The following is a 12,936-nucleotide window of genomic DNA, read 5'->3' as shown; positions in this document are numbered from 1 at the left end:
ACCATGGTCTGTGTGTGTATATATATGTATATGTATATATAATGCTGGTGACTACTCTCTCCAGGGGATATGCTTGGCAATCTCATTTGGGGTAATATTTTAGTATTTGCTGCCTCAGAAGATGCTGAATCTATTACAACGAAAGGGCACTGGTTAATGTGCACAAACCATTAAAATGCAGTCTGAATGCATTGTAACCACAGCGCAGGTGAATAGATTCAACCCAAGGCTGCAGCTGCACTGCAGAAATAATCTGCTATGACACCAGTTTAATTGCTATTGCTCCGTGCAATAAAAAATTCTAAATAGAAAAATAAAATAATAAAACAATAAAATAAAAAGGAAAGCCATGCGGCAGTTAAAGCGGTGTCATAACAGATTATTTCTGCAGTACAGATGCAGCAGCAGCAGCTCCTCTCTCTCTCTTTATCGCCGCACATGCTGCAATTCCGCTTCCTTCCACAGGAGGCGCGCTTTCCCGTTTAACGCCAGGCGGACCCCCTGAGACAGGCTGCCTCGGTTTGCGCATGCGCGAACCCTCTCCCCGCCGCTGCCGCCGCCATTTTGTTCCTGTGTGCGGAGAGCGGCGTCGGCGGCCGGAGGAGGACCGCTAGAGAGGCTCCAAAACCGGCTTCTGGTGGAAGCAGAGCCTCTCCCCGCCGGGACCAGGTGCCATTTACTAGGATTTTAAATATATATATGGATATATGTGTGCATATGTTGATGCTCTGGCCTTTCAGAGGGAAGGGGGGAAGGAGAGGAGCCGGGGAGGAAGTGCGCATGCGCTTAAAGGGCTGCTTCCAGCGTGGGGCTAATGCGCATGCGCAGGATCCATTGATTGAGGCAACAGACGCCTGACATTCCTCCCCTTTCCTTAGCCTCCCCCCACCAAGAGCCCTACTGCGCGCTGTGGAATCCTGAGGTAGGAAGGAAATTTGCATATGGGTGGTGATTGGCTGAGGGACAAAGAAGGAGGAGGAGCCTTTGCGGGGCTCTGGAAGTCTATTCAGATTGACTGTAGAATCCTAAGGTAGGAAGGAAATTTGCATGTGTGCAGTGACTGGCTGAGGCTGCTGGGAGATGGAGTCCAAACACCTGGAGGGCCGGAGTTTGAGGACCCCTGGTCTAGGGGCAGCCACCAAGAAAGCCCTCTCTCATAACCTTGTTTGTGGTGGTACTGTATTGAGACGGAGAGAGGATCTCAGAGTCTGGGCTGATTCATACCAGGAGATACGGTCTGCCAAATAGTATGGACCTGAGCCATGTAGGACTTTATAGGTAATAAACAGCACCTTGGATTGTGCCTGGAAGCAAACTGGGAGCCAATGAAGCTGTTACAACAGGAGCCTTTTATGGTCTCTGTAACCTGCCCCTGTTAGCAGCCTGGCAGCAGGTCTTTTAACCAGCTGGGTTTTCTGATCACTTTTCAAAGGCCTGATGGCGTTAGGCCTGCCTTTTCACCGGTGCCGCAACGAACTACAAGTCCTAGGATTCCATAACATTGAGCCATGGCAGTTAAAGCGGTGTCAATTTGGATTATTTCTGCAGTGCAGATACAACCACAGTCCAACACTCAAATTCTTGCCACGCTGGCTCTGCACTTACAGTAGCCACCAACTGAAAGGATCAGAACTTGGCCTCATGGTTGGTAATGAACCCCATTCCATGGTTTTAAGGTGTGCTTGTACATGCCTTCAAGTCGTCTTATCAATGTATGGCAACCCTGTGAATTTCGTAGGGTTTTCTTAGGCAAGGAATACCTTGGCCTTTTTATAGAGGTGGTTTTGCCAGTTCCTTCCTATGAAATATAGCCTACAGCATCTGATATTCATTGGTGATCTCCCATCACCAGCCTACCAGTTGAGATCCTTCATACTACCACCTTAAAGACGGATCTCTTCTGGCTAGTGTTGCTAATTTCCAGGGAATTTAATTTAATTTCTTTCCGGGGATTTTGACTGAATAATATTAATAAATGTATGTTTTTAATGCTGTAAGCCGCCCCGATTGCGTTGCACAGGGGGTGGGATAAAAATAAATTTCATTATTACTATTATTATTACCAGAAGTTCTACCCAGGGCTGACACTGTTTAACTTCCAAGATTAGATGGGATCTGGTACCTTAAGGGTATTTAAGTACTGTGTAAAACAAGAGTAATTATCATGTATTAGAACAGTGAGCAGTTGGGCTCTCAATTCCCATTAGCTTCACCAAACTTGGCCTTTTCATAGATTTTAGGAGACGCAGTTCCTCACTATTTGGAGGACCCCAGTTTTCTGGTCCTCTATCATGTATTCCTTCCAAAGTACAGTAGTTACTTTCTCTTAGCTGTATTACCACCCACCATTGTAGTAGAACAAACTGCAATTACACTGTGGGTTTATTAGAAGCCAGTAACCTCTCTGAATCACAGTATCACCCAGCACTGTGGGGAAAATAACTGCAGAGTGCATTTATGTTGGTAGAACATTTTTTTTAAATTTTATTTAATATTCTTAAAATTATATCATACATAACCTTTTTCTATATGCATATATATATTCTTACATTCTAATACATTATATCTAAATATCTTTAATATACCACCTCAGTGCTCCCCTTCCCCAGAGCCATTCCCATCCTTATATGGTAGGACATACTTTTGAATATTTAAAAACTGGAGTTAAATTTCTCAAACATAGACTTGACCCTGCAAGCATGTTAATGCTTATCTTCTACTTTGGGTGGGTGTGAAAGAGTGCCAGAGAGACCACCTGATGCATGTTTACAGCAGCAGAGAAGTCCTGGATTTCTCTTGCTCTGTTGGTTTGGTGAGGTACAGTGAGGAGAACTTCATAACTAGCAGGGAAGCATGTTTCTAGACAAAAAAAAAATGCTCAGGATTTTAAGTCTTTAATTTTCCTTACAGGGCAGTGCCTATCATGGGGGACGTGAAGAATTTCCTGTACGCCTGGTGCGGCAAACGGAAAGTCACCCCAGTTTACGAGATCCGAGCTGTGGGCAACAAGAACCGACAGAAGTTTATGTGTGAGGTGAGGATCGGGTGATGACTCTGCCTGAATATAACTCAGAGGGCTAAATCAATTTTTATTGTCAGTTAGAGTTAACCTGTTGAATCACTTGCTGAATGGTAGGCCAACACTAACTCGATAGGTGTGGTCTAGTTGGGCATAGCGATTGGATTTATGCCAGGTTAATTATTTTTCCACTACATTCACATGAATGTTCTTGGGGGGGAAAATATTGCCTAAAATAGTGGTTCCCAATCTTGGGGACCCAGACTTTGCTAGACTAGAATTGATCGTTGTGTCTTGCTGAATGCAAGTTGAAGTCCAACAACTTCTAGGCATTTGGGAACCACCAATGTAAAAGAAGAAAGTGCAGTAATATTTGGCTTGTTTATGGATATAAAAGAACTTGATTGTGTGTTTTATTTGTGCAGGATATGATAGGTTCAGGTTCAGGTGTACATAGATTTCTAAGAGAGTGTGTTAAGTACAGGTTTAATTATCTAATTTAAATTAATGGAGTTAGAAGAATGTACTACTTTAGATGGATTGTGGCAGTATTATATAACTCATATTTCATCCTACTTCATTCTTTAGGAAGTCCTGTAGGAGACCTAAGATGGAGTATTTTGTTAAGTAAAAATATGTAAAAATACAAGTAAATGGTATTTCACACGTTTCAGCCAGGTGTGAGACACAAGCATGTGCCACCTACTTGTTCTTGAGGTCCTTGCCTCTCCTGCCACTACCTCTACAGCAGTTTAAGGACCATGTATTTTTAAAACTTGATGCATGTGGAATGCATACTCATTTCTGAATTGAACAATGCTCGCTGGAGTGCAGTTTATCTTAAAAACAAAACTTTTCATCCCAGGTGTTTAAGGATAAATTGCAGTAAGATTGATACTGCTCTTCCTTTAACCTACTTTCTTTTATTTAAACTGTTGCACTGTACATTGGATATTATATGTTCTGTTCTTTTTGGTGTTTTGTTATTTTGTGTAAGCTGTTCCATATTGTTTCACATAGAGGTTAAGTTTTTAATCTGATGTAATCCATGATTGAAATCACTGGAAATAACAACAGTGGAAAGCAGTCGTTACTGATCTTCATGGACATGGGAGTTGCAAGATGAGAATCTGAAGAGAGTGCAGCTCTAGTGCACACTGCAGCATTTGTATGCTCAATCAGTTTTTGCCTGTAGCTTGCTGAATAAAGGAGCCAGCAGCAGCATATCAACAGCAAAGGCAGGTCAGAGGCACAGCGTTGCTCTCTTTCAAGAGGACTCACAGGCTGTGCTTTGTGCTTCTGAATTCTTAAGACAATTGGAAATAATTTAAAACAGTGTGGTGATGACACTCCTCTTTTTTTAAAAAACAATCCTCAAAAAACAACTTACTGGCATATTTATCCATCTGATACAGGTTCGAGTGACAGGTTTCAACTATATTGGCATGGGCAACTCCACCAACAAGAAAGATGCACAGACCAATGCTGCAAGAGACTTCCTCAATTACCTTGTTCGAGTGAATGAAATCAAGAGTGAAGAAATCCCAGCTTTTGGAGTAAGTAGTTCTAGAATGTCCAGGACATGTGACTTATTTTGAGTCCCATAGTGGGAGAAATGCAGGCTATTAAATGAATAAATAAATAAATAGAGCTAGACTACATGAGATTTCTTACAGCTTGGAGAAGGGATTGGGAATGCAGTATTGCAAATCATTGAATGCTTCTTCTTGCTTAGGCAGGACCTGTGGTTGCTTCCAGTGGAGGTGTGGTTGAAACAGAAGGAGGAGCACAGGGAGATAATGCTCCCTTGGGAGGGCCAGTTCCTCCTCATCTGGCTCTCCAAACAGAAATGGGTAAGAACCCAAACATCTGCTGTCTAGATACATGGTATATATCGTCGGGGATCTAGAATAACTGGATTTGGCAGCCAAGTATTAATTTCTACTGTGATAATGGATAGACATTATCTGAAAATATTAATATAGTTTCTGGTGATGTTATGTAGCATAGGTTTTATATAGTCTTTTTTTGTTTGTTTGTTTGTTTTTTGTTTTTTACTTTTAATCTGAGAGTCGTTCCATTTCCAACTATTTTTTCTAACATGTTAAATACTTGTTTTGCTCTGCCTCCTGTAGATATGTGTGTGTGTGCATGTGTGTTATGAAAATGTGTGGGTGTGTTAACTGCCTTTAAATTGACCTCAGCTTATGGTGACTCTGAATGAGATGTCTCCAAGAGTACCTATTCTTAACAGCCCTATTTAAGTCTTGCAGACTCAGGCCCTTGGCCTACTTGATAAGAGCCAGTCTGCCTGCAGTGTAATCTTCCTTTGTTCCTCCTGCCTTTTACCTTACCTAGCATTGTTGTCTTTTCTAGTGAGTCATACCTTCTCTTGATGTGTCCAAAATATGACAGCTTTAATCTAGTCAACCTGACCTCCAGTTGAAGTTCAGGCTTGATGTGTTCTAGGAACTGCATTGCATAAAACCATAATTACATTTTTCAACATGTCCAGCAAATGTTTGTGAACTTGATTCTGAATGGATATGCAAAGGCCATAGGCAATGTACGAGTGCAATTATGAATTTATGTAGTATGATGTGTTTACATGCTGTTTTATGATTTTGTATAGGCCTTGAAGAAGGCCTTAACAGTGTAAACAGGCCAAAGTGTGCCAAGCTTTTCTTTTTAAGTAATAAAACAGTTGTCTTTTGAGCATCTTGGGACATGTCTCCAGTTTGTTCAGAGTTGCCATAATTCCCCTGCTGAGTGGCTTGGTAGGAGAGGTATTGTGATGTTTCTGTTTTATAAATCAAGGTGAGGAAAGGGTAGGGCAGTTTTGTGTAACACACATATCGTATATGTTTTATAACAACTATGAAACATTTGGGTTTCTTTCCCCCCACTGCTAGATGGTGCTCTGCTGTCTGGAACTGGAAGCTCAGGGTATGGCGGAGCTCAGTGGGATCGTGGTGCTAATCTGAAGGATTACTATTCCAGGAAAGAGGAGCAGGAGGCCCAAGCAGTAAGGTTTTTTTTAAATTGTTTTTTCCAGTTAGCCAAAAGTTTGTTCTCATTCTACTTCTAGATTTGGTCTGTAATCAAAATAGCTGCCCCTTTGTTCAAAGAAGATACTTACGTATGCTTCCTAGGAAGAGTGTGTGTTAAGTGCTTTGAAGGCAAGCAGATAGGCAATTCTTAAAGTCTGATGTTGTGTTTTCCCTGATTAACACACAAAATATGATATTAGTTATTGTTGCCTTCCTCTAAAATAATCTATGGCACCATAGGTAGACTATAGTGGAATAATTCTGAGCATTTTACAAATACCCATACTTTTATGTGTTCAGACTTCCCAGTATATAGATCTAATGATTTAGTCACAATAGTTAAAATAAAAAGTTTGTTTCATTGAGTTGGAAGGCAAAATGATCAAGTAATCATAAAGATTGTTTTACTTTACACCAAAAGGTAACAAAATTAAGAGTGGCACTTGTAAATTTTAATTGCAAGATATTTGTTTCTTGACACTAGACTTTGGAGTCAGAAGAAGTAGACTTAAATGCTGGGCTTCATGGGAATTGGACCTTGGAGAATGCCAAGGCACGCCTGAACCAGTTTTTCCAAAAAGAGAAGATCCAGGGAGAATATAAGTACACTCAAGTGGGTCCTGATCATAACAGGTTTGCACATTTTTCTCTCTAGTGTTGCTGGTATGTTGAAATCCCTCCAGGCTGCCTGAAGGTGATGTTCTGCACTTCGTAATGGAGAATATAGTATATTTAATGAAAAGAGTAGTAGGAGAGAAAGTAGCATGAAGTAGTCATCCTAAATGATCAGAATCATTTGAATCCGAAGACTATTTTATTTATTTTTTATTTTTTTGGTTCCCTTCGTTTGAGCTTAAAAATTACTTCTGTTGGCGTTTCTTCAACAAGACCTCGGCAATATGTACAGTGGTGCCTCGGGTTACGAATTTAATTCGTTCCGCGGCCGCTTTCGTAACCCGAAAAGCCTTCGCAAGCCGAAAACCCATAGGCGCTAATGGGGAAAAGCCGCGTTTCGTGCGAAAAAGCGCCGAAAAGCACCAAAAATTTTCTTCATAACCCGAAAAAACATTCGTAACCCGGAACAGTTATTTCCTATGGGATTTTTTCGTATCCCGGAAATTTCGTAACCTGGGTATTTCGTATCCCGGGGTACCACTGTATCTCCATGGTTGCTGAAGCCAGGTTCTGCCTCATAGTCTTTAAGCAACAGTCAAAGTTTATAAAATTAAAGAAGACATTTGAAAATAATGAATGAATGAATGAATGAAAGAAAGAAAGAAAGAAAGAAAGAAGAAGAAAATAACCCTATTATATATTTTACTGGTGCTTATTCTGTAAGCCTAAACTACATGTTAAGCCACTTCACATAAAGATTCTTTCTGGATTCTTGGACTGCAGAAAACATCTGAAAACCCTACATGCAAGAATTTCTCAGTTAAGGCTATGTTAAATCTTTATCTTTGATTAGCTTGCTTTTTTTTGGGGGGGGGGGGGTAATATGCAGGTCATTTTTTATATTGCTTGAAAATGTAAATTCTTCCACATGTAGTCTGAACTAGGATAATTCCAGAAGAAATTTGCTTGATAAAGCCTTTTGTTAATCAACTTTAGGTTGGGGTGGGAAAAACCCAACTTTTCCTTTTTTTAAAAATCGATGACACAATTAAGTGCCCCCCGCCCCCCCCCCCCCTTTTGCATTTTCCAAAGCCCTGGATACACGTCCCAGACAACACCCAAAGTGTGAGTAAGCCACCCCCAACATTTTGCAGTTTGCTTCATCCCTCCATAATCCCCTAAAATCCCCATCCCTTGAAACTAACCAGAAGAGAAACTGAGTCATGTCACATCATTTACAATTTCCCCACCCTCCCCCAGTGCCTGTTTTCTCTGTCCTCCCAAACATTTGCCTGCTCCTACTTTACAACAAAGCTGTGACAGTCTGAGGTTTATTTCTGACATCTGCCTGGTCAATAATATAAGACAGAGAAGTATTGTGTGATACAAAAACATGTTTGTTTAGGGATCGTTTCAGAAAGAAAGATGTAAACAGGAGAGCACATAATAAGCGATCTTGAAAAAAATGGACAGATAGATAGTGATCATCTGTCCCCTGTTCCACTTACCTGCCTCTGCTTTCATCTTTCATTTTTGCCACTTCTGTACTATGATAGTTCAGACATGCAATCACAGTGGGAATTACAGGATTATGCTGTGACAGCTTGAATTTCTAGTTTCTCCTCAAATTAATTCCAGGAGCGGACCAAAGTCTGCATACTTTTGACTTTCTCTGCTGAAAAAAATTGTGTGTGTGTTTTACCCAATTGTCCCTGCCAACCAGCATCCTTGAATGCTGAAGGATAAATAAGGTACTGGCTATTTCTTGTGGCAGATGCACTTGGGGCTCTATTTATAAAAGTTTCATTGGCCAGGAGACAGAGACAGGAAAGCACTAAGTTATAGTCTGTTTTGGCAGAGCAGCAAGGTAGTTTTATCTCCATTGCTTGTAGAGGTGGGTTATTTCCATCTGTAAGTGAGTTGCAGACCTTGCACATTATTTGTGCTATGTGTACTCACTGGCTTGTGTTCATGTTCAGATATGTTTCCAGTCCATCAAACCACAACTATTCTGTTTCCACATTGCAGGGAGACGTTTACTTAATGGTCAAGGACATCTTTCCTGCCATGGGTACAAGAGGAATGGCGGGAAGAGGAAGGAATAGGGAAGAGGGCTTGAGATGATCACTTTTCAGCTTCACCAACCCAGTGTTTCTTGGACTGGGCACATTCCTTTGTGTCTACCAGCAGCCTGACTGGTAATACACCAGCAGCTGATGATTTTCCCATCATTCATTGTACCAGAAAAACCTCACCTGCTTGATTTGTGTGCAGTGGATTGCTCTTCCATACACATGAACAGGCTAGTAAAATAAAGCTGGCAGCCCTAATTAGGAATGTTTTAAAACATGTTAACTATAAAAGCTTTTCTCCTTACAGGTGTGGAAATTGTGTTTGTTCATAATGGAGTTTATTTTCAAGTACAAATCATAGAACCTATATAGAGGAGTGATGAGTGACAGTATGTTTCTCAGCCTGCTTGCTGTTCTCCAGAGAGCATTCCAGGGTGTAAGACTTGTTACTCTCAGGAACGCTCAAATGGATTACTTGTGTTTTCCAGGAAGAAAATGCTCTAGTATATCCAGTGTTTAGATTTCTCCAGAATTTAAATTTGTTTAGCATGTAAAATGTTAATAATGCACTCTTGGTATAACTTGTTCACTTGCAGCCATCTGCTGCAAGGCAGACTCAGATGTAATTTTCTGAAGAGGCACAGGTTATCTTGTTTTGATGAACTGTGATATTTCAAAGCAGTTTTACAGCTAAAAATCATTGAACTGATAGATGCCATTACAATAATATTAGAATATTACACAAATCTTATCTTTATTTGCTTAAAATTAGTAGTGTTAGAGTATGTAGAAAGAATGTAAGATACTGCTCAACAGCATACTTTCCCTTCATTGGAACCCTTTGAGACATAACTAAGGCTCTGCCCCTAATTGGGAATAGGGCCCACTAAACACAGAGGAACTTCGGGCCCAAACAGACAGGGCAAAATAAAACTGCTTCGGATCATTTTGGAGGTATGCGTCCTAAGAGACTGGAAGCCATGCCAAAGCCATGCTCTAGTCCTAAGGACTGGAGCACAGCTTTGGCACAGCTTCTGGCCTCTTAAGATGCGTGTGTCATTTAAACAGCATACCTCCAAAGTGACCCAAAACAGCTTTATTTTGGCCTGTCTGTTCGGGCCCTTAGTTTTGAGTAAATAAATTCAAAGGATTGCAAGTTTTCCACTGCATCCACATTTAGGGAATTTGGATTAAATTGTTACTTAAATGAGCCAGAATCACATTGTGGTTTGTGATTTTTGCTTATTCACTAACTGTTCACAAACAGTACAAGCCAGAATCCTTTAGAGGCATGCTGCCCTTTCACTTCCATTGCAGTCAGGAGTAACCAAACCTTCTATTTATCCATAGTTTGCTTTGTTTCGCATGCAGACCCAGAAATACACTTAGTCAGTGGTAAGCCAGAATTCTGACTTGCCATTATGTCAGAATGTAGTTAAGTTGTAGTTGTCAAATTGTTAAGCTGTATTACATCCATTCATTTGTATTACAAATACATTTTATGTAATAGTGAATTTTTAGAAATGATTTGGGGGGGGGGGGCTGTGGAAAAATACAAGAGTGGACTTAGTTCCACAACACACTACTAGGTCAGAATGGGGTACTGTGCCTCTCTAAGGGCATTCAGTTTGCAATTGGTAGTTATTTTGCAAAAGACTATACTGCAACTATATACTTCTATACACGGGCATCTTTCCCTGGTGCACATACAGGGTATTCTGTCCATGGTGTGACTGGAGGGTGACTCAAAAACAGCAGTGCAGTTTAAATTTTGTGTCAAAAGGGGTGGCCAACAGTGACACCAGAGATTTTTGCTCATTCACACATGTGCTGCTGCTTAGGCTGTACTAAGCAATCACATGGGAATCTATTGTAAATTGATTTCTGGTGTCGCTGTTCCCCCCTCAGGTGGAGGAGAATGAATTGAGTGCTGACTATAAGCCTGGCTGAGAAACATACTGACATCGGTGTCACTAATGAAAGGGTGGCTGTTGTGTCCCTGAGAGCCAGTGGCCTTTTGACCCATGAAGCCGCTGTGCCTAAAGGTCAGTTCACTGGTGATTTAGGAAGGAGCCTAAGAACAAGATTTTAGCATTATCAAACTTCCTTTTATTTACAGTGGGATAAGCAACACCATGGCCTCATTATAGTTATAATGTGTTTTCCCTGTAGCATTGCAGAAATATTAAAGGCATAATTATTGAAGGGGCATTTTACCTTTTTAAATTTAAGGTGACACTTTGGATTGCACCTAAGTTTTAAGATCTAGTGATTCTGTACAAAGCAATTCAGATTCATGATTCCTTGCAAGGAATTTATTTAGGTACTTTCCATTAGAAATAACTAAAAGTTTGCTCCTACGCACTTCTTTCTGTAAGGACTGCACAGGATTACGATCTAAATAATATTTGTGGTAGTGCAGATTGTCATGTAGGCACACTGAAACCTTCTTTACTGGGTAAATTGCTGTGGGAAACCAAATATTTTATGCCAAGCAGGGTATTTGGAGCTGTTATTGTATTATTCATGTGTTTGGGGCTATTCCCAAATTAGGGCATATTTTTCTTGGATACGCTGTTCACAGAAGTGATTCATTTATTGAATGAATGGTATGTATTGTCACTCTTAGTGTATTTTGGCTCCTGTTAAGAAAGAAACCTGTATTTAAACAGATGTTGTAAGTCTAAAGTAGGCAAAAGCATACATGGCGTATTTATATTACAGATTTCCCTGAGGGTTAGATTACTTAAAATGTGGTTCTGCTTTGCAGAATATTGCTGTAAAATTTTCATACAAGTTCTCTGTAGATCCTTTAGTCATTCATATTTATTTGGGAACTTTGAGGGTCATCCTTGGTTTTTGTTTTTGTTTTTTGTCATTCCTCACAAGAGCCATGGATGATAGAGTCCATATTACCCTTGGAAGATATCTTCATTTTAAAAGCAAAATGTGATGATAAATGCTTTGAGAAAAGCTTCTCGTTTTATAGTAACTTCAGGGTAGAACCAACTTTTAAGTGTGGGCTTTAGATTACTGTTGGAAAATACAGTACAAATGAATTAAAGGGCTTGGCTTATTATGCTGAAAATGTTTATTGTGTAGGAGGATCAAAACACCGATGCTTCTTTTTCTGTATATATTGCAGGAGCTTTATTGCAGAAATGACTATTTATGTCAAGCAGCTGGCCAGAAGTAAGTGTCTTATTAGAGGTGGCTCTTATGGCAGAAGCTGTGTAATTCAGAGGATTTAATTTGCTGTTGAATATACTAATGAGGCTTAGCCATTTCAGCTAATCTTAATGGGGTGAATTCATCTTGAACAAACAAAAAGCCAAGGGAGAAAGAAGAATTCTGAAAGTTTCAGAAAAGGCCATCATTTGAGAGAGTTTTTGCTCTCTAGAAACAGTTTTGACAGCAGGGACTTCATCCGCACTGCAGAAATAATCCAGTTTGACACCACTTTAACTGCTATGGCTCAGTGCAGTGGAATTCTTGGAACTGTAGTTTGTTGTGGCACCAGAGCTCTCTGACAGAAATGGCTAGATGTCTCTCAAACATTTCCTAGAATTCCATACCATTGAGCTGTGGCAGTTAAAGTGGATTGTTTCTGCAGTGCAGATGCAGCCAGGGTTGCAAGAAGTTCCATTTTGTACAATACATCTCATATTGTGGGTCTTAAAATCTGATTTCATATCAGGGCAATCCATACAGATTCTCTTTGAGAGTGTGCAGCAAACCTGATCCTGCTGCATAGACTGTGAATTATTTAATTCTCTGTAAACCAATCAGGCCTTATGTACCAAATGCCAAGGGTTTGTTTAAAGGGATTGTAGCTTCCTCTTTGTCTGGACAGGTTGATGCCAAGCAGCAGAGTATGTTTCTATTTCTTGATGGTTAGCCTGCCATTGCAAGATTTGCATGAGCTTTTGGGAACCCACAAGATTTGCATTCTTTTCGGAGCCCTGAGATCTCACCAGACAGGTCTCATGCGTCCTATAAGGATTACCGGAAAGCCTGGGAACCCTATCTGACAATCAATTCTCAGTCACTTTCAGTGTATTTGAACAGACAATAAGTCAGTTTCCTTCCTGCCAGTGCAAGTTGAAAACTGTGGTCTTACTGAATGGGGAAAAAGGCATCAAGAGTCTCTGAGTATGCCAGAGCTTGCCCATTGTTTGTT

The 12,936-nt window shown here is 40.4% G+C and overlaps 1 protein-coding gene across 2 annotated transcripts in view; it reads left to right on the top strand.

The window, feature by feature from the left end:
* The first annotated feature begins 542 nt into the window (after positions 1-542).
* DHX9 (DExH-box helicase 9) overlaps positions 543-12,936 on the top strand; it is a 37,060-nt gene continuing 24,666 nt past the window's right edge. Inside the window, exons 1-7 of one of the 2 annotated variants that reach the window (XM_042464167.1) lie at positions 543-669; positions 2,911-3,034; positions 4,435-4,575; positions 4,755-4,872; positions 5,932-6,044; positions 6,554-6,702; positions 11,902-11,948. In XM_042464167.1, coding sequence (XP_042320101.1) covers positions 2,924-3,034; positions 4,435-4,575; positions 4,755-4,872; positions 5,932-6,044; positions 6,554-6,702; positions 11,902-11,948 — 679 coding nt within the window. In that variant the 5' untranslated portion in view covers positions 543-669; positions 2,911-2,923. Of the gene's footprint in view, positions 670-2,910; positions 3,035-4,434; positions 4,576-4,754; positions 4,873-5,931; positions 6,045-6,553; positions 6,703-10,669; positions 10,802-11,901; positions 11,949-12,936 lie in introns of those variants that run through there. The other variant, XM_042464168.1, reaches the window with a different exon arrangement.

This window comes from Sceloporus undulatus, chromosome 4 (assembly GCF_019175285.1).
Source record: "Sceloporus undulatus isolate JIND9_A2432 ecotype Alabama chromosome 4, SceUnd_v1.1, whole genome shotgun sequence".
In the NCBI taxonomy this organism is placed as follows: Eukaryota; Metazoa; Chordata; class Lepidosauria; order Squamata; family Phrynosomatidae; genus Sceloporus; species Sceloporus undulatus.
The sequence above is the reverse complement of the archived record's forward strand: the minus strand, read 5'-3'. Positions and strand labels throughout refer to the sequence as shown.